The sequence below is a fragment of the Rhinopithecus roxellana genome, chromosome 4 (genome assembly GCF_007565055.1).
Source record: "Rhinopithecus roxellana isolate Shanxi Qingling chromosome 4, ASM756505v1, whole genome shotgun sequence".
NCBI classification, from domain to species: domain Eukaryota; kingdom Metazoa; phylum Chordata; class Mammalia; order Primates; family Cercopithecidae; genus Rhinopithecus; species Rhinopithecus roxellana.
Window position 1 is genome coordinate 126877742 of NC_044552.1, and position 22471 is coordinate 126900212.

The 22471-nt window shown below is 38.6% G+C and overlaps 1 protein-coding gene across 3 annotated transcripts in view; it reads left to right on the forward strand.

The window, feature by feature from the left end:
- The window catches only part of ARHGAP18 (Rho GTPase activating protein 18), a 177264-nt gene extending 155136 nt beyond the window's left edge, over positions 1 to 22128 (forward strand). For 2 of the 3 annotated variants that reach the window (XM_030928932.1, XM_010354711.2), the window contains exons 13-15: positions 13696 to 13820; positions 17739 to 17800; positions 19643 to 22128. In XM_030928932.1, coding sequence (XP_030784792.1) covers positions 13696 to 13820; positions 17739 to 17800; positions 19643 to 19734 — 279 coding nt within the window. In that variant the 3' untranslated portion in view covers positions 19735 to 22128. The remainder of the gene's footprint in view (positions 1 to 13695; positions 13821 to 17738; positions 17801 to 19642) is intronic. The other variant, XM_030928933.1, reaches the window with a different exon arrangement.
- Positions 22129 to 22471: the final 343 nt, after the last annotated feature.

Genomic DNA, 22471 nt, shown 5'->3' on the forward strand with positions numbered 1-22471 from the left:
TTAGTAATTTTGTCATTTATGGAAAAAAAGCATTTGAGTTTTGTTTTGTTTTTCCCTTACGTGAAATTCAGTTACTCATCTAACAAAATGCTACTGCCACCTTGGTGCTAGCCCCCCACTTTATGTTAGGTGTTCCCAGGGAGTCGGGGAGCTGGGTGCTCACCCTCGAGGAGCCGGGGAAGGGATATAGAAGGGAGGTAGCTCAGAGGTATGTGATTGAAGCCTGACCAGGGTACCGTCATCTACAAAACAGGAAGTATGCATGAGAGAGACTTCACTGGGGAGTCAAGCTGAGATGTAAAAAATAAATCAGTGTTGTTCAGGTGTCACTAGAGAGGAGCCATCTAACCCGCAGAGGAAGCCTTCTGACATCACAGCCCATGGTGGAGGTCCATTTGGCCTGTCATTTTGGTAGAAAAATTCTAATCTCCAGCCTGGCCAAGACAGTGGAACCTCATCTCTGCTAAAAATATAAAAATTAGCTGGACGTGTTGGCACACACCTGTAGTTCATCTACTTGGGATGCTAAGGCAGGAGAATCGCTTGATCCCAGGAGGCAGTGAGCCGAGACTGTGCCACTGCACTCCAGTTTGAGTGACAGAGTGAGACTTCATCTCAAAAAAAAAAAAAAAAAAAAAAAAAAAAAAAAAAAAAAAATTCTAATCAATATCCAAAGGTTTTTAAAAAAAATTATGTCATTTTATTAGGGAGAGTAAATAGACACAGAAAGCAATTACAAAACAAGTAGAGGTGCAAGCTAAGTTCAAATACTGTGGATATGTGGTAAGTCACTAAGTAACAAGAGTTTTTTGCGTGTTGCTTCCAACTGGCAACTGCCAGAATTCTAAAACTAAAAGATTTAATGTGAAAGTTTGAACCACCATCCGAATAACAAATGGATGTTGGGACATCCCTCATCTTCTGGCGGTAAGGGGCCTGCTTTTGAGCAGGGTAGCAATTGCCTGGAATTGAGTAGAAGCTGTTCCCTTTGGATGGAACATAGACCATCTACTTTGCTGTAAGCCACGCCCCCTCCTTCATTCTGTCTGGTTGCTGTACTTTCTTGACTCTCCTCCAAATCATTCAAATATGTAATATGAAACTATAGGGCATGAAATTGCCTGGGGGTAATTTTTTTCATTTGTTAAACAGTTACTTGATATGTGCCTACTGTGTGCCAGGAATTATTGGGTACTTGAAATATAAATTATTGGACGAAACATATAAAGGTCACTGCTCTTCTACAGCTTAAATTCTAAAAATAAAAGTAAATCTAGGAAGTAATTCATATGATGTGTTAGTATGTGGTTTATCCTCCAAAAGTAATAAAAACAACAGAACAAGGGGAATAGGGAAGGAGAGCCCCTGGCACTATTAAGTTGAGATAGTCTGGATATTATTCATTTAAGCAAAGACAAGAAGAAGGGCAGGGAGTTGACCTGTGTGTATATCTCAGGAAACTCAGTCCAGGCAGAAAGAATAGTCTGTGCAAAATCCTTAAGGCAGGAACTTACCTTAAGGAGGGAGTGTAGCTGGAGTGAAGCCAGCAGAGGGAACAGTAGTGTGAAATGAGGTCGGGGGCAAGGGGACAGGATTGCATAGGGCCTTGTAGACAGATCATCTTTAGAAATTTGGATTTACTCTGAGTGAAATGGGAGTTTGAAACAAAGGCTTGAAAATCTATACGATGTTTTAAAATGATTCCTTAGGCTGTTGTGTTGAGAATAGACTATAAGAGGGCAAAGAGAAGTAGGGAGATCATTTGAGAGGTTCTTGTAATCCAGGTGAGAGATAATGGTGGTTCAGACCAGGGTATCAGCATTGGAAAGTGGAGAAATGGTTGGATTCTGGGTTTTGTTTTGAAGTTAGAGCCATTGAGATTTCCTGATGGAAATCATGTAGGAGAACAAAAGAGGTCAAAAATGACTGATTTTTGGCCTGAGAAATTGGAAAGATGGTATTGCTTTCAATTTCATGATTTCAATTTAGGACCTGTTGAGTATGATGTCTATTAGACATGTAAGTGGGGATATTTGAAATGTTTGGAGAGAAAATCAGGTCATACTAACGGGCCACTTAGGTGCATAGAGAGACAGGGGCAGAGGGGGGAAGCAGGAGTGAGCCTCAAGAGAGAGAGCAAAGTTTCTACTCTGTGCATGACAGGGAACTGCTGAAAGGCAAAGGAAAGATTGAGGGAGTGTAAGACTGGAGGGTAGGTGGGAGATGGTAGGTAATTTCCTTGTTGATGGGAGTATATAAATTGGTGGAGTCCTTCCAGAGAACAGTGGCATGTGGCAAAGTCTTGAAAACCATGCACTTCACTGGACTCAGAGATTCCTCCAAAGAGAGTAATAGTGTGAGCAAGCAAATATTTGTGGTTAAGTTCATTGTCATTTTCTTACACTGACCAAAATTAGAGATAATCCAAAAGAATAGAGGTGGCTAGTTAAATATGTTATGGCATATCTATACAGTGAAATACCATGAAAATGTACAAATGTGTATCTTGACATTGAAGAGATTCGTAATCTGTTACTATGTGAAAAAAGAAGTTAGGAATCAGTGAGTGGTGTAGTGCTGTATTTTTAGGGCATAATAACTATGATTTTAATGTTTTGCATAGGTCAGGCATGATGCTAAACATTCTATAAACATTGTCTCATGTAATATTTATGGTAGTCTAACTGGAGTGTATTATTGTCTAAGTTTTTTCAGATGAGGAAAATGAGAATTACCGATCTTAAAATTACTAAGGTTATCTAGATAGGAATTGGTGGAGCTGGAATTTGAAACCAAATCTATATGACTTTAAATCCATGGAGTCTTAACCATTATCCTTTGTTTCGCCATAGATCACAGAAGGACTCTAAGAAGGATATATACCAAAACTCTGGGTTTATGGGTGGTAATACAATGAACATGGATCACTGCTGTTATAAAATATGTTTCATATGTAGTTCTTAAAATGGTCCTGGGCTAGGCCAAGGCCCTGTTGAGAATGGAAAAAACTTTAGAATGTGAGCCAATAGGAACCCTGCAAGATGTGGATACTGATTGGATGTGAAGGGTATGGAAGAAGAAGGGAATCTAGACTTGCCAAATTTTGCCTTGGGTGACTTTAGCATCAATCAAAAGGGAAACAGACGTAAAAGTAAGTTTTTGACACTATGGGTTAACGTGCCTGTGTGAGAGTTGGCTACAGGGGCCTGAATTTCAAGGAGCGTCCAGCATTGGAGGCATGCCTTTGGGATGAGCCTAGAAATTGTTGTTGAAGCCATAGAGTGATTCATATTATACAAGGTGGATATATGGAGTAAGAAAATAAAGAGGCAAAGAGAGATCTCTAGGGATTCCAATATTGAAGTATCGGCCATTCAAGAAGAGCTGGTAAAGGGTACTAGGAAATAATAGGAAGTAAGAGAAAGTTGAAGGATGTACAGTTTATCTGAAGCCCAGGCAGAAAGAGTAGACTAAGTAAAAAGAGCTTGGTTAGTAATGCCAAATGCTGCGGAGAGGCTGAGTAAGGTTAACATTGGACAAAGGTTTTTTAATTTGAAGGTAATTATTACTTTCCCCAAAACATTGTCAATGATAATTTATGGAATAAGATTGCCAGGGATTGGAGAGTGAAAGAGATTATAGATCATAAACATTCTTCAAGGTAATATTTTTAAGAGGCTTTGGCTCGATGCAGTGGCATGCACCTGTAGTCCCAGCTACTTGGGAGGCTGAACAGGAGGATCACTTGAGCCCAGAGTTAGATGTCAGCCTAGGTAACACAGTGAAACCCCTCTTAAAAAATAATAATTTTGTATGCTATTAAAGCTAACTGTTTAAAATCGGGCCTTCGTATTATTAAGACATGCTAGACTAGGTAATTAATAATTTGAGCCAGCTTGTAAGATGTACTCAATTTACCTCATAAGGCAAGTGTTTTTAGTGATTACCTCATACTAAGTGTTTGGTTCAAATGTAGATGTTCTTAAATACTAATATGTCTTATCCATTAATTATACGAGGAAGAAACAGTTGGAGGAACAATAAGAAAATTGTAGACCATTAATAATAATCATTTTCTGATAGCCTTTAACTTGTTGGGGTTGATAACACACACACCTGCACCCACACATACACCTCAGAAGTCATGTGGCTTGAGGATATAGCCCCAGTTCTGCCATGAGTGAGTGTGACAAGTCATTTTACCTTTGTGGGCTTCAGTCTCTTTTCTAAAATGATAGCCTAGGAGCAGGTTAATGGTGTTTAACCAGAAGTTCACAATAGAGGCATCTGTAATATTTAATTTTTTAAAGGTTTGTTTAATTTTGGAGATAAGATCTTGCTTTGTCACTCAGGCTGAAGTGCAATGGTACAATCATGGCTCATTGTAACCTCAAAGTTGCAGGCTCAAGGGATCCTCCCACCTCAGCCTCATGAGTAAGTGGGACTACAGGCATGCACCACCATGCCTGGTTAATTTTTAAAGTTTTTTGTAGAGACAGGCTCTTGCTATGTTGCACAGGCTGATCTCGAACTCCTGGCCTCAAGCAATCCTCCCTCCTCAGCCTCTCACACCTGGAATGACAGGTGTGAGCCACTGCACCTGGCCTACTAATATTATTTTAGAACAAAACAAAAAGCAAACTATGATTGGGTGACTCACTAGACCCACTGAGTCAGAATCTCCCAGGGCAGGACTTGGGCGTGTAAAAACTGGAAGGGTAATTCCCTCTTCCTATTGGTGTGTTTGTATGTGTGTATGCACATGTATATTTAATTTTATCATGAAACTTTTTTTTAACACACATATGAGTAGAAAGAATAGTACATGAGCCCCCCAAAACCTTTATCATCAACAATTGAACACATTTTTCTGATCTTGTTGCATCCTGTCTCCCACATGTTTCTTTCTTTTAGAATTTTAAAGGAAATGCCAGATATCTTGTAATTACCTCAGATTGCATCTCTGCCTACTAAGAATGTGGGGGCAGCTTTGATGAACAATTGGTTATGATTTGTTGACTCATCCAGGCCTCAGGGTTATTGTGACTTAGGTTTGTATGGTGTTTCTTCTGCCATTCAAGCTCACCTCTCAAAGGGAGGCTGTTCGTTTATGAGAGTGAGGGTACAGAGTGGCTCTGTGAGATTCTGTCAAAGATGCCATATGCTGCTCACCACATCTGACCTCATAGGTCAAGGAAACAAAAGGCTTTCTCTCCTAGGGTTAATGTTAGTGCTAACTTGGGACATGCTAGTATCACACCCTTAATTTACCAGGGAGGAACTCAAGCTTTAGAGAGCTTACGTGACTTGCTGAAAGTTCCAGAATAATCTTGTCACATTTTAGAGCGTAGGGCTATGGCTGTGAAAAAGAAACCTGTTGCTACCACTGGAAGAATCCTGGCATTGGCAGCAGTGCGGTGTAGATGCTGAGTTGTTTGTGGCCAGGGTTGCGTGCCTTTATGCACAACTCTTTTTAGAATTGCAACTCTCATTTCATTTAATGGTTCTCGCTGCAAAGCGTTGTGGCAGGTATTGTTTCGAGCATCTGTTTTAGGTCTGGAAACAGTGTCTGGATTTACTTGGGGACCCAAGTGGAAGATCAAATTACGATATCAAGCACAAAATCTTATTTCTTTTTATGACATTCCCTGATTTTTTAATAGTGCATAAAAATACCACATTAAAAGAAAAATACTAGAACTTATGTCATTGGAAATTGAATGCTTATTAACTATGGAAGTTATTTTAAGCCTTTCTTTAAAATCCTCTGAATCTGTGAGTTGGATAAAAGTTTAAGGCATTTGGATAACAAAGATCCAATTATAATTAGCACATAGTTCAAGATACTAGAGAATTCCTTTTATATCACCACTTCCCAGTATTGTCAGTTAAGACTAGGGTGATGAATATACCATTTTAGTTTAAGATACCTTGCTAAAATGTCCCTGTTTAATTTTCTAAAATATGTGTTATATCTGGCCTTCTTTTTGAAAAAGCTGTATTTCCAATTTGCCCTTTTGAAGATAAAAAGGGTTTTCTGTAGCATAAAAAATGTCAGCTTTACATTTAAATTAGCTTTTAATGGAAAAGAAAAAGACCTCTTCTACAGGTCTGACATTAAATTTCTAATCTCTAGAGTGCAAAAATATGAGCAATGCAGTGTTTTTATATACCTTATGAAAAAATGCTAAAATTGTGATTTAACCAGATAATAATAAAATCAGGTTTAGAAATATAAACTTTATTTCAATATGTAAAACATGTGAAGACAATATGAGGTCATTTTCTCTATTATTGTAATCTTTGCATGCATAAGAAATTAACACTCTTGAAGTTGTAAAATCCTTTGTGACTTTTCTTTGATGGTGTGTTAATCAAATACTGCCCTTATCCAGTCCTGCTGTATCTCCCATAACTGCAGTTCGCAAGCACACTCCTCCCCTATCTCAATGGGGAAAAAAATTGCAGGGGACAGAGTCACAACTTTAGATTAAAACATGTGAAATAGAAAGGTTATAAAGATCATACTGTGTACAGATTCAGTTATTATTATGGCTCAAGTTAAGAACAGACTGTTTGGCTTAACGATCAGGCATGTTATGTCTTTTCAAAGCTTGGCAGCTCAATGTAATTAGTATACTAATAGCTTCAGTATTCGATACAGCATGATTCTAGTACTTAATAGTGGTTGTCATACGCCATTTAAATGATGGCTTTGGCATAATTTATTGTTTGTCATCTTCATAAATATCATTTGGCCTTCCTTGTCAAGATATCCAGCAAAAAACTTCCCAGAAACAAGTTTAACTCTTTAACTTTACCATTATATATACTGGTTAAACTCATTTCTTCTTCAGAGATAAAGAGCATTGTAGATCCATATTGAGTCACACTCAATCTCTGTATCGTTGTAAGAATTTGGATGGGATGAATCACTGCAGAAATAAACAAGCTGAGAAATGTTCATATCCCATAGACACACAAACCACACACACACACGCTCTCCCTGCTATAGAATACAGGTTCTCTAGTGGTCAGGGAATGTCAGCCTAGGAAGGTTTAATGAAAACCATGTACTATTGTTAGTTTAATGAAATGCTTTCCAAGGATATTGATATCCAAGCTGTTTGAAATAAGTCAAAATGATTACAGTTTGTAGCTTGGGAGGGTTTCTTGCTGAGCTCAAAGGTGACTTAACCTCATCCCCTGCTCATTGAGGGAAAGGGATGTGGGAAATGTTTTATTTCATAGCCAGAAGGAATCTGTAGGAGAGTACTCGTGCTGCTTCCCATCTTGGCAAAAACCAGCCTGTGGTTTTTATGTCAATTATATGTCAGTCACCTAACGTTACACATATACGTGAAAACTCTCAATTGCCCCCAGAAGCTAGTACCTTGGGACTCTTTATTAAAACTCTTTAACTATCAGAAAGATCCTAGATTCCTGGGTCAGATGTGGTGCTTTCTGTGCAAGTCCTTATACCACCCTGAACTCAACACCTCATTTCATAAGGAAGCATGGTCGTACTCCCCAAAGCTATGATACCTGAGCTCATTTAGAAATCATGAGCTTATGGTCATATTATTAGAGGCCTTCTTCGTGTGATGGTCAATATTGAGTGTCAACTTGATTGGACTGAAGGATGCAAAGTGTTGTTCCTGGGTGTGTCTGTGAGGGTGTTGCCAAAGGAGATTAACATTTAGGTTGGTGGACTGGAGAGGGAGACCCACCCTCAATGTGGGTGGGCACCATCTAATCAGCTGCCACCATGGCTAGAATAAAAATAGGCAGAAGAAAGTGGAAGGAACAGACTTGCTGAGTCCTCTGGCCTTCATCTTTCTCCTGGCTGGATGCTTCCTGCTCTCGAACACTGGACTCCAAGTTCTTCAAGGTTTGGACTGTTGGACTTACACCAGTGGTTTGCCAGGGGCTGTCTGGCCTTCAGCCACAGACTGAAGGCTGCACTGTCCACTTCCCCACTTTTGAGGTTTTGGGACTCGGACTGTGCTCCTCATCTTACAGATGAGCTATTGTGGGACTTCACCATGTGATCATGTGAGTCAGTACTCCTTAATAAACTCCCCTTTATGTATACATCTATGCTATGAATTCTGTCCCTTTAGAGAACCATGACTAATACAGATATTGGTACCGATAGAGTGGGGTGCTGCTGTAAAGATACCTGAAAATGTGGAAGTGACTTTGAAACTGGGTAACAGGCAAAGGTTGGAACCGTTTGGAGGGCTCAGAAGAAGATAAGAAAATATGAAAGAATTTGGAACTTCCTAGAGACTTGGAGGGCTCAGAAGACAGGAAGATGTGGGAAAGTTTGGAACTTCTAGAGATGTGTTGAATGGCTTTGACCAAAATGCTGATAGTGTTATGGACAAAGAAGTCTATGCTGAGGTGGTCACAGATGGAGATGAGGAACTTGTTGGCAACTGGAATAAGGGTGATTCTTGCTATGCTGTAGCAAAGAAACTGGTGGCAATTTGACTCTGCCCTAGAGGTCTGTGAAACTTTGAACTTGAGAGAGATGATTTAGGGTATCTGGTGGAGGAAATGTCTAAGCGGCAAAGCATTCAAGGGGAAGCAGAACATAAAAGTCTGGAAAATTTGCAGCCTGACAATGTGATAGAAAACAAAAACCCATTTCCGGGGAGAAGTTCAATCCCACTGCAGACATTTGCATAAGTAACAAGAAGCTAAATGTTAATCACCAAGACAATGGGAAAAATGTCTCTAAGGCATGTCAGAGACCTTCAAGGCAGCCCTTCCCATCACAGAGAGGCCTAGGAGGGAGAACTGGTTTCCTGGGCCAGGCCCAGGGCCCCCTTGCTCTACGCAGCCTCAGGACATGGTGCCCTGAATCCCAGCTGCTTCAGCTCCAGCCGTGGCTAAAAGGGGCCAAGGTACAGCTCGGGCCATTACTTCAGAGGGTGCAAACCCCAAGCCTGGAAAGTTTACATATGGTGTTTAGTCTGTAGGTACACCAAAGTCAAGAAATGAGGTTTGGGAATCTCCACCTATATTTTAGAGGATGTATGGAAATGCCTGGATATCCAGAAATGCCTGGATGTCCAGGCAAAATTTGCTGCAGGGGCAGAACCCTCATGGAGAACCGCTACTAAGGCAGTGCAGAAGGGAGATGTGGGTTTGGAGCCCCGACACAGAGTCCCCACTGGGACACTGCCTAGTGGAGCTATAACAGGAGGGCCATTGTCCTTCAGACCCCAGAATGGTAGATCCGCTGACAGCTGTTGCTATGTGCCTAAAAAGGCTGTAGACACTCTATAGCAGCCTGTGAAAGCAGCCGGGAGGGGGACTGTACCCTGCAAAGCCATAGGGACAGTGCTGCCCAAGGCTGTTGGAGCCTACCTCTTGTATCAGCATGACCTGAATGTGAGACATGGAGTCAAAGAAGATCGTTTTAGAACTTTAAGATTTGGTTAGACTGGGCATGGTGGCTCATGCCTGTTACCCAGCACTCTGAGAGGCCAAGGCGGGTGGATCACTTGAGGTCAGGGGTTCAAGACCAGCAGCCAGCATGGTGAAACCTGTCTCTACTAAAAATACAAAATTTAGCTGGGTATGGTGGCAAGCACCTATAATCTCAGCTACTCGGGAGGATGAGGCAGGAGAATCGCTTGAACCCGGGAGGCAGAGGTTGCAGTGAGCTGAGATCAGGCCACTACACTCCAGCCTGGGTGACAAAGCAAGACTCCATTGAAAAAAAAAAAAAAAAAAGATTTGGCAACTTCCCTGTTAGATTTCGGACTTGCATGGGGCCTGTAGCCCCCTGTTTTGGCCAATTTCTCCCATTTAGAATGGGTGCATTTGCTCAATGCCTGTATCCCCATTGTATCCAGGAAGTAACTAACTTGCTTTTGATTTTACAGGCTCATAGGCGGAAGAGACTTGCCTTGTCTCAGATGAGGCCTTGGACTTGGACTTTTGGGTTAATGCTGGAATGAGTTAAGACTTTGGGGGACTGTTGGAAAGGCATGATTATGTTTTGAAATGTGAGGACATGAGATTTTGGGAGGCTGGGGATGGAATGATACCCCACCCAAATCTCATCTTGAATTGTAGTTTCCATAATCTGCATGTGTTGTGGGAGGCACCTGGTAGGACGTAATTGAGTCATGGGGGTAGTAACCCTTATGCTGCTGTTCTTGTGATAGCGAGTGAGTTCTCATGACATCTGATAGTTTTAAAAGGGACTTTCCCCCCTTTGTTTGACATTTCTCTCTCCTGCTGCCCTGTGAAGAGGTGCCTTCTGCCATGATTGTAAGTTTCCTGAGACCTCCCTAGCCGTGAGGAACTGTGAATCAATTAAACCTTTTTTCTTTGTAAATTACCCAGTCTTGGGTATTTCTTCGTAGCAGCAGGAGAAGAGACTAATACATTCAGCTCTTCATGAGAGGTGTTGGAGGGGAAAAGAGACTACATCCCCAAGCAGGTACATGCTAATGTTAGTAACTCTGGCTTTTCTCTTTGGCTCTCTACAGAAGTAAGTGACTGACTTGGCTCTTGTAACATACTTAATTCCTTTTCTCTGCTTTCTTTCCCTTCCTGCCTTTTCTTGGTAGTAGAGGGAATACCATATGGTGGATAGAGGCAGCTTAACTTGTTTCTTTTAGACAATGTTCCTAAGATGATTTTTTGCCATTAAGGAAATACCCCTTTGCATACTTTCTTTTATTCTAGATTAATTTTACTTTATGTTATCATTGTTAGTAAAAACAAACAAAAAAATAAGTAATTTTGAATGATTCATTTAATCAATAAACATTGATGGGTGGCTACATATAAGAGTAAGACATGTGGCATACAACCAGAATACAGGTCGTATAGTAGGACCCTTATAAAGGAGAGTTGGCTCTCCTTTATAAGAAAGAGAATGAAGAGATTCGTTTTGACCCTGTGGAGCATGGAAGAGTCCATGGAGTTTGAGGTATTTGAGCTGAGCCTTGAAAAATGGTTAGCAGAGAGAGATTTGGGAGGGAGAGTAGAACGTACACAAAGATAGGAAAGCTTGGAGTGCTGATCGACCTTTTTATCTAAACAATCGGCAGTGCTACAAGAAATAGTGGGGGGAAAGGCAAGGAGCTGACTTAAGATTGCCATACCCCTGAACTCTCTATGATAATATATTATTTTCTGAATCATTTTGGTTTTGCAACTCATTTATTGTGGACTTTCTCTATATAAAAACTTAATCCAATCATCTTCCCTTTAAATGTCAGTGTAGATTTGACTGCCTTGATATTCTAGGGCTGGATGAGATGTGACTATGGGAGCAATTTCTGTCCCTGATAAACCTATATATAAGGATATTTGACACTATGACTTAACCAGGATTTCCTAACTTTTAACCTCAATATAAAGTACATGGCTGTCTGCAAACTCTAGCCTGCCATTCAGGTCCCTCCACAAAACAAAAGTAATAATAGTGATAAACTAACAGAATCCAAAGTACTAATATTGTTGTGCTTACTGAGTAGACAAGGTGGATTGGGGTTTTACGAGCACAGTCTCAATGCTTCAGATGTTGCTATTACAGTTTTCAGTCTGACGTTAAATGTGTCCATGCCACTTATTATTTTCCACCTTCTATGAGGCAACAGATAGGTGAGGCCATGCGAACAGGTTAAATGGCCATAATGGGAAATAACCTAGAGTTCAAACCCCAGGGAGAAGTTCATGGAGTCCCTGAGTTGTATGTTACACCATTGATTTAATAACTGCTTTGTACCACATGAAATGCCCCATCCATTGCAAGAAGCAGCAGGTTTTCCAAAGTGTTACAAGTGAAAATAAAGCCTGTCACAGAATCAAGGGCAGAGGAAATTATACTTGTATCCTAGGGATGAGGTCAAGGTCATAGATTAAAGTATCAATAAGTCAAAAAACCAAGCCAAGGATTCAGGCTGGATAGAAAGATGAAGCAGGAATTGAGGGATTTGGGCACAGGTTGGAATTGGGAGGTTGGAATTAGGTTGTCCTTCACAGATTGAATTGAGCATAATATGTCCTGAAAGAGAAGTTAGAAGAGGATGCTATGACCAAAGTTAGCCCAGCAAAATCATGAGTGCAAGGCCCTCGAAGCCTTTGTCTATTTTTGTTAAGGTTTGGAGTAATGTGTTCTGTGGCCCTTTACTGATTGGTCAGAGGAAGGAGGCAGGTGGGGCACCACCCACTCAGCAGCAGGATTTCTGAGGTTGATGGTCAGGTCCTTTGTGATACCTTTGCAGGTCTACCTGTTGTTTGCAGTCCGTGGCCTTACACAGTGCCACATTCACTGTACAGTCTTATACAGTGTTGCTTCTTTTTCTTGTTATTCCCACACTAAATCTTTGATATTACTGAGAAGCAATATTAAATCTTTTAGGGTACCTACATTTTTATAGAGCCTGATTCTAAAGGTATATTATTTTTGTTGAACTTTGAAAGAAATCAGATTAATGGCATCTGTTGTATATCTCTGCTTGATATTTATTTTATTTTATTTATTTATTTTTTGAGATGGAGTCTTACTCTGTCTCCCAGGCTGGAGTGTGTCTTGGCTCACTGCAAACTCCGCCTCCTGGGTTCAAGCAGTTCTCCTACCTCAGCCTCCCAAGTAGCTGGGATTACAGGTGGGCGCCACCACACCCAGCTAATTTCTTTAATTTTACTAGAAACAGGGTCTTGCCATGTTGGCTAGGCTAGTCTCAAACTCCCAAGATGTTTATTTAAAAAAAAAAATTCAAGACCGTGTACATTACAAAGAAAAAAAAAAAAGACATGATATTGTGGGCATAAAATAATATTATGCAGTAAAGGACTTGTTTCTTATTACTAGGTAAGTGAACATAGTACAATATCCGGTACTCAGTAGATGCTTAATAAATTTTGGTTCAATTGAACAGGGTATTTATATTTTTTAAATCATTATCTTTTAAACATGATTTATGCTTGCTGTTTATTCTAAGATCTAAGTCATAATGGTTATAAATAATAGTATTTATTTTAGAAAAACCATTTAGAAATTAATTAAGCCTAATATTTCTAATGCTATAGCTGACATTTTGGTATTACAAACCTCATAAACTTTCACTGGTATCCTCGAATCCATAAAATGTTTTTCACATCCATGGGCAAAAGATTTAGAAGGGGTCATCGTAAGTTCAAAGTGTATAGCCAAAAAGCATGAGCTCATTAACCAAATGGGGAACAGACATAATATAAATAGAAAAGCATGTTTCTTTTTTATAAAACATTCAGAGACAAAAAAATTTTTGTGAAATTTTGTGAATGTCCAGGAAGATTTTTCAAATGTACATATTGCAATAGCACACAAAGTAACTTCTTTCTGATTCAATTTCATAAATTGCTACATGAAGAAGCACCCTCAGTAGATAATACTCAGAAATCAGCACTTAATATGGCAGTAATGGTTATTGCTGTCATTCTTTACATCTTTAAAAATAATTAAGCATTACTGCACAGGCATTATAAAGTTCCCCTATCACCATTAAGAGGATATTTGAGGTTTGATGTAATTTAGCAAATTACATTATACAGTAGTTAAGGTTTTTATGTAGTGAAGTAAAATGTGTAGTAGTTAAGCACACTTACTATATAATGCGTTGTAGAGTTACACGTTCCAGCTGCTGCCAGCTTTGTTCCAGTGTCATTATTGCTTTGCAGGCTGACGTTCCTCAGGGAGTGATTCGAGTGCAAGCTCCCCATCTTTCGAAAGTTTCCATGGCAATACAGCTAACTGAAGAACTAAAAGCCAGTGATGTACTTGCCAGGTTTCTCAGCCAAGAAAGGTAGAGGCCTGTTTTGTGTTAATTATTCCATGGCATAACTCACTTACTCTCTCTCTCCCCTTCGCTGCTGCTTTTTTTTCCTTTTTTAAATTGTGGGGTAGTAGGAAATGCTTAAAAATGTTGTGTTCCCAGAAGAAGAGAACAGCAGACTTAACCATTAGACTATTAGAATGAGTTTAGTTCATTTCATGTAGCTTGTGTTCAGGTTGAGCCTGATTCAAGCAGGATTTGAGCGTTCCTTCATTGGGCCTGTGATGGGCTTGCCAAGCGAGACCACTCAATATTCTTTCCAGGATATGTTGATTGGAGGTTAATTACTGTTTGTAGGCTGTAAGAAAAATTACTAATTAGGATGCAGTGGCATTAAAATAAAAGACACAACTTTTTCTATGAAATATAATGAATTTCAAAATGGTCAAATTTAAAAACAAACCATAAAGAATTGAAAGAGGAAAACAAGGCCTTTGAGTGCTTAAGTCTCAGGGGGAGAACATACCATCCTCATTAAGGACAACAGGCCCTTCATCTATATTTTGGGGTTGACGGGGCAGGGAAAGTCATTGGAAAGCTGCTAGCATCCCTCTCACTATATTAGAGTATGCCCTTTCCAGAACACTTGGTAGTGTCTTTTCTTAAATTTTAGAGATTCTAACAAGTATATTGAATTTTCAGGTTTTACCCTTTGAATTCTTTCTTTTAGCTGAAGTCATGTTTTCATGCCTTCTCCAGCCTCATTTTCAGTCACTGAAATAAACTAAATGTTTAAAAACAGAGGGAAATCCAGGGCATTGGCATCTCAGTTTACGAATACTCTCTCTTGGTCTTTCATTGAATTGAATCTCCTCATTCTAACATTTGGGGGCTTCAATCAAGCTTTCCGCCAAAGCCTCTCCAATTTTAATATATGGTACTAGAAGTATGTAATATGTTTCTGTTCTAGCACAGGGCCTTAAACGAACAGAAACATGTTATATACTTCTAGTACCATAAATGGAAGGGGAGATATAAACATATATTTTAAAGTACCTTCCCTCGGGGTTTATAAATTGGGAGAAAGGATGAATCTGTGCAGCTAACAGATGGTGATGAAATGAGAGAGAGGTTTATTGGTAATATCTAGGCTTCAATAAGCCAGTGTAAACTTCCCTCAAAACAGCACTCTGAAGTAAGTGCTATTATTGCGTCTGTTTCACTGATAAGAAAACAGAGATTTGCAAGGTCACACATTTTTCATAGGTGGTAGAGCTGGAATTCTCAATCTGTGGTTTCACTCCGAAGGCAGTCCCCTTCACCATTCTCTACGCTGGCTGGAGGATCTACAGAGCACCATAGATCTGGGAACCACTAGTGCAGAGTCTGAGAGTAGATGGATTTTTGGGGATTATGTCCTGGGGGCAGTTGGAAGTTCTCAAATGTCTTTGCTCCCTATAGTGTTTTGCAGCTTCTGCCAAGTCGGTCCACTTCCTCTCTGCTCCCTACTTTGACTTAGTAGATACTAAATTTTGCCATTCTTCCCACCAGCCACGCTCTCATTGTCTCCCAGAATGTGTACCTGAAGACCTGGCCAGACTTCAGATATAAGCAGCTCTTTCCAGCCAGACACAATTAATTTACATTTACTTTCAGGACCCAAGTGCTCAATTTAGTCTGTGCTTTTGTTCCTCTACTTGCTAATAATATGAGACTATGAAGCTGTACTCCACATTCAACTGTGACTTTAATATTTAAGATATAGCATGAAACAATCATAGGTATATTGTTACAGAAAGCACCAACTTGTGACAACTATCCTCTGACAAATTTGGATTTCCTGCTTTTGGTGTTTGTATTAAATAAGCATTTGCTACACCCGGAGCAGGGTATGTTCTTCCCGCTCTTCCTCCTATCCTTCTCCACCTAGATGGAAGTCTGGTAAACTTCTCCATTTACCTCACTTCCGCCCCCAGTCCTCAGCCCCTTTCCCTATGCGTGGGGATGCAATATGGATTTCAAAGCTAACTATTTCTGTTTCACCTTCAGCTAGTTTTTATCATCTCTTTAAGTACCAACTTCCTCATTTATAAGAATGGACCAGAATAGCATCTATTATTGTAATTAACTAGGAAAATGACCGTGCACATATAGCACTGTCTGTCTGGGCCGCATAGTAAGTGAAATTCTCAGTAAATGTTTATATATTTCTTCCACCACATTCCTGTGCTTCTTCCATTTGTATTCCACCTGTGTTGAGGCAGTTGGAAACTCTATATCCTTCCATTCTTTTTCTCCCCCCACCTCCTCAACTGAAGCCAATAGATACATGAATGACATACAATATATGTATAATAAATCGCACATTCATTCATTCTTTGATAAAGGACTATTGCCTTTTCTTTAATGATGAATTTGTTGATTAGCATTATGCAAAAATCTGAGTATGCCAGGAAATCTAGTTCCTGTTTCTTTAAAGTGGAACACAGATACTTGAGAATCAGTCTGACAGCAATATCTAACTAGATGTTTTTCTTTAAATCAAGTCTCCTGAAACATTCAATTTGGTTTTCATAGAAATAGGGACTCTCTTTAGACCCATAGTTGATTGTGTTATGTACTAGATTAAAAACAAAAATAATAATGATTAAATTACTTAATTTAAAAGATAAACCTACACCCTGGTTGGAAACAAAGTGGATCAGATGCAGTGCAGCAGGTGGAACACAGCCTGAGGACCCAGAGAGCCCTCCAGTGTGCCAGGGACACAGGGTGGGGAGAGAAAGGAGGAGAACCGGATGAACCATTCCATGGGTGGTGAGGAGCACTGCTGCTATACCATGTTCTTCCTAATGGCTTGAATACAAGTCAGACCTGATTTTCTCTTCTCAGTTCCAGAGAGTGTGTCTTCAGGGCCTTATCTCAGTGTTCCACTAACCTTGCCATGTTTCAGAATCCACTATAGAGCATTTGAAAAGCAGTTTCTTGGGCTTTATTCTAGACCAGTTAAATCTGAGTTTCTAGAGCTCTCGGTCTGAATTTTTAGCAGGTTTCTCAGGTAATTCTTTTATAGAAAGATTTGAAAGCCACTGAGTTTCACCAATTTTTATGTTTGAAGCTAATGTTCTGGAACACTTTATTCTTTGAAGAGTGTAAATCTTTAAACACTTTTTTTTTTTTCTTAATTTTTTGGTCTTTTTGGAGACAGGGTCTCATTCTGTCTCCCAAGCTGGAATGCAGTGGTGCAATCTCAGCTCACTGCAACGTCCATCTCCTGGGCTCAAGCAGTCCTCCCATCTCAGCCTCCCGAGTAGCTAGGATCACAGGCGCTCGCCACCATGCCCGGCTGAATTTTTTGTATTTTGGGTAGAGACGGGGTTTTGCCATGTTGCCCAGGCTGGGCTCAAGTGATCTACCTGCTTTGGCCTCCCAAAGTGCTGGGATTACAGGCATGAGCCTTCACACCCAGCCAGAAGCATGTCTTATTCTTTACATGCATCTTGCACACTACTGGAGTTGTCAGCACAGCAAACCCATGATAAATACTTATTAAATAAGCATAATGTGAAAACTAAGGTGGAAACATTTCTTTTAATAGTTTTATGAGGACCATTTAGGCTTGTATACAAAGTGGATAATCATATTAATAATTTGATTGGCAGTGAAATGTTACATTAACTTTTCTTTTGAATTTTACAAATTTAGATACTGATTTACTCTTTTGCCTTCAGATGTATAATTCCATTTGTTTATCTTAATGTACAGGTGTGACACTGTTATTACCTATTGGGTACATTTAACAGATGGGAAAATACAAACGTGGGGATAATTACAGTGTGTCTAAGTTATGAATTTTCCATACCAGCCAGAATTCCCCAAGCATGTTAAAGTGATTTACTTGCAAGCTGTTTGATGATACAAGTAATCCCTTTGTTTTGTCCCTCATAGTGGGGTTGCCCAGACTCTCAAGAAAGGAGAAGTTTTTTTGTATGAAATTGGAGGAAATATTGGTAAGCAGGGTTTTTTTTTCTCTTTGCATTTCACATGCTGTTCGGATATTGCCAGTGGTTATTATTTATGTCTTTGGAGGAAGAACAGGAAATTAGAAGTAAAATATACCATGCTTTAGATAGTTGCTGAATATTGTGAATTTATTTAATGGTTTGACCTTTCTCTTCAGGCTCTGTTTGAGCTCCTTCTGTACAAATGCCCATCTATGTTCAATTTCAGCAAAGGCAAGTTCCCTATACAGTAAGAATAACTCCTGGAATGGTTAATGATGCAAGTTTTTCAAAACTCTCTTCTTTTTAATATACTCATGTCACATAGTAAAGGAAGTAGTTGAGCTTATATAAGGCTAAGATAACACTTTATTATAGTATAGTGTTAGATATTTTTAGTAAAAGCAGATTTACTTTTACCATAGTTGATTTACTGCTAAATTTTATACACATGCACACACACTCAAATTCACATTAGTAATTTAAAAAATGGAATGAATTAATTTTGACCATTTTTTTAATTTTACCCTTTTGTAATTATCAGTGAGTCTTACCCATCTCTTTTTAAAAATTTGAAATAATCTTTTTCTCTTTTTTGACTCTTGGAAATGGTAAGGCTAAAATTATTAAGAAATAAATGAAATAATGTTAAGTTCAAAATAGTAATTAAAAATAATTTTACAGGCCGGGCACGGTGGCTCATGCCTGTGATGCCAGCACTTTGGGAGGCCAAGGCAGGTGGATCATGAGGTCAGGAGATCGAGACCATCCTGGCTAACATGGTTAAACCCCGTCTCTACTAAAAATACAAAAAACAAATTAGCCGGGTGTGGTGGCGGGTGCCTGTAATCCCAGCTACTCAGGAGGCTGAGGCAGGAGAATGACGTGAACCCGGGAGGCAGAGCTTGCAGTGAGCTGAGATCAGGCCACTGTACTCCAGCCTGGGCAACAGAGCGAGACTCTGTCTCAAAAAAAATATATATATATATATATGTACACACACACACACACACACATACATATACACACACACACACATATATGTACATACATATAAAACAATAAATTTTGTAGAATGTTTTTGTGGGAATTAAAAATGTTAGTAAATTATTGAAAGTTAAAGATAGGAATGTAAAGGCTTATTCTTTAAATAGGCCATGACACTAGAAACCTGCAATTGTTAACTCTATTAGTAAAGGTTATTTAAATATTAATATATTTGATTTCTTATTTTACTTTTAGATCTTGGGAATTAAGTGTAGTTTCTTAGGTGGATTCAGAACCATTGCCCCTCCTAATAAGGTGATTAAGCTTTTAAGGAACCATTTAAAAGCCTATCATACAAAGTATTTTCAGCTTCCTAAATTAATTTGAAACCTATTCATTTAGAGAAAGACTATCAATTTTACTTTTCCAGTTGTTGGCCAATTTTTACAATATTTTGAGAAACAGGAAAGAATGAGAAGTTTTTTTTTTTTATTTGTTTTGTTTTGGAGACAGTGTCTGCCTCTGTCACCCACGCTGGAGTGCAGTGGCGCAATCTCGACTCACTGTACCTCCACCTCCTGAGCTCAAGCCATCCTCCCACGTCAACCTCCCGAGTAGCTGGGACTACAGGTGCAAGCCACCATGCTTAGCTAATTTTTGTATTTTTTGTAGAGACGGGGTTTCATTATGTTGCCCAGGCTGATCTCGAACTCCTGATCTCAAGCAATCTGCCCACCTCGGCCTCCCAAAGTAGAATAAGTATTTTGAAGCCCAAGATTTAAGAGTTAAATAGTTAAGCTTAAGTTTAAAATTGCATACCAATCTACCTGCTGTATTAAACTGACACAACATCTATTTTAACAGGGGAACGCTGCCTTGATGATGACACTTACATGAAGGATTTATATCAGCTTAACCCAAATGCTGAGTGGGTTATAAAGTCAAAGCCATTGTAGAAGACTTAACAAGCTGCAGATAACCATGTGGACTTCTGTAATAATTCTTGCTGAGTCAAGAGTGTAAATAAAAGAAGTGGCAGGACTCTTATTATTCAGTTGTACTCAACTATTTAAAAATGACTCTCTCAAGCCTTAAAAAGTCATAGATTTGTGCTGCTGCCAGAATTATATTAATTATTATTAATGTTATTATTAGAAAAAACATTTCTGGAGTGAGAGTAAAGAGGCTTAATTAGCTTATGGGCATTTTTCATATGCTCTGTGAAATGTGTCCAGATGTGACATAGTTATTTTTTTTAATATGTGAAAATGTATTCTCTTCCCACTCTTTTCTCCTAAACTCATATATACTGTAATATATGCTCTCTCACTTCTATTGCCTCTTCACATCTGCCCTTTCCCAGTTAGGTTTGCTTTTTGACCAAAAAGATAACAAATACTAGGTATGGCAAGTTGTGAAGACAGCACATTAAAACATACCTAATTTCACAGTATTCCTGTCACGACAGAATGTTAGTATTCATCTCTTTGAATCATTTGCTCAAATAATAACATTCCACCTTTTCCTGCTGTATTACAGGAGGTGATTTGCATTTTTTTCAGTTCATCTGACTTATGTTCACAGAATTGTATCAGCAATCAAGAAAATAGGACTGTCAGAAGCTGCCAGTTATTACTGAACCATTAAATACTTATATACTAAGAATAAATAAAATATACCCATGTGAAATGATAACTGGATTATGGATAACAAGAGAGTGAAAGTCAAAGCACTTTCTGTCTACTGTACTCTTCTAAATGGAATTTTAAAAGTCATAGCTGGCTTTACATGTTGTCATATTAGCATTATAAATATGCATGATAGTATAATCCAGTAATGGTTGAAGAATGTATTTTACTTAAAGAGGGATTTTTTTTAAACTCCCGAATAAGTCTACTGGAAGAGTTACTCTTCTGGATGAACAAGCTTTTGTTTGTGTTCTTATTTTAAATAATTGGAGTCAATTTATTAAAATATTGTCAAAAGTCCTATTCCCAGGGATTTTAATGCACAAACTATATTGTGACAAGAGATGAGCCTCTGTACTGTAAATAAGAGAAATGAAGTAGAGAAATGTTAAATATTTTATGAGTTTAGAATGTAGTAAATAAAAGGTGATGTAAATGAATGCTGCACAAACGGTGTTTATGATACTTTTAGTAGTACTTTAGGAAAAATTACACATTCTCAGAAGCTCTTGATGTCTCTGATTAAAGCGGGGGAATGGTGTTAATGAGAACCGTCATAAATTTTTAGCATATAATTACAAGAACAGCCTGTGGATATGATCACTTAAATAATTTTGTGGTGATTCGTGCCATTGCTTTTTTATTTAAAAGAAAATTTTGTAATTAAATGCCTTTTTCTAAATTATCTTCTCTTGGAATCATTACTTTTAATCCTATGTGTTTATGAGTATTTTTGCTCTTTATTAATATTGAGAAATGGACTCCTTTTGTTATTAAAAGTCATCTCTATTTTATTTCTGCTATTTTCTTTGTAATTTTTAAAGTAGGAAGATGTCAGAGATATAAATGTGTTTTCATCTTTAGGTTTTTTCCTTTTACAAATTTTTATTTTTTAGGATTTTCAAAATACAGTTTAGTCTGTTTCTTTGACAATATGTATTAATTTCCCAATTAGCAAAATGGTACTTATTAGTGAGTTGAAAACAATTAACAACATAAAAGAAAAATTATGTGCTTAGAACATTTTAGGTGTATATGACTTCAAAAGAAAAAAAAAAAAGAAGATAGCAGTGAGGATAATGATTTAAGTAAAAGGTTTTCTGAAGCCTATGCCAACCAATTTTCACAATGTTTGCTACCTACCTGAAAAGGAGGGTCAGGAGGGAGACACAATATATTTTTGATCATGAAAAAGTATCAGATCTTAATTTTGAAAAAGTGAAAATGCCATTTTATTTTGAATGTCTTTTAGAACTCATGACCCAAGTTAATCGATATTGAATAATATCACATAAATAACCAAAAAATATGGACTTAAAAAAATCTTTATTTTTTTAGAGACAGGGTCTTGCTCTGTTGTCCAGATTGGAGTACAGTAGCGCATTCGTGGCTAACTGCAGCCTCAAGTGCTGGGGCTCAAGCAATCCTCCTGCCTCAGTCTCCTAAGTAGCTAGGACCACAGGTGCATGCCACCATGCCTGGATCTAAAGAGAAAAAAAGCTTGATATTATAGATCCTTGAATATAAATATCCTGATATTAACCTACTGCTTTTGCTGTGATTTTTTTCCCTTAGTGAGTTTTAAATCTCAGGCTAGATTTTTATTTGTTTTTCTGTATGTGTATGAGACAAAATAAAAACAAATATATTTGCCTTGAGTTTGAAACATTTGAACTCTTAAAGGAAGACTGGTTGTCCTGTTAACGTTGGTGATGCTCCTTTCTGAAAGAGGCTTCATTAATCTGTTCTCACACTGCTATGAAGAAATACCTGAGACTGGGTAATTTATAAAGAAAAGAAGTTTAATTGACTCACATAGTTGAGGAGGCCTCAGAAAACCTACAGTCATGGCGGAAGGGGAAGAAAACATGTCCTTCATATGGCGCCAGGACGGAGAAGAAAGAGAAGTGCAGAGTGAAGTGGGGGAAAGCCCCTCACAAAACCATCAGATCTTGTGAGAACTCCCAATCACGAGAACAGCATGGGGAACTGCCCCCATGATTCA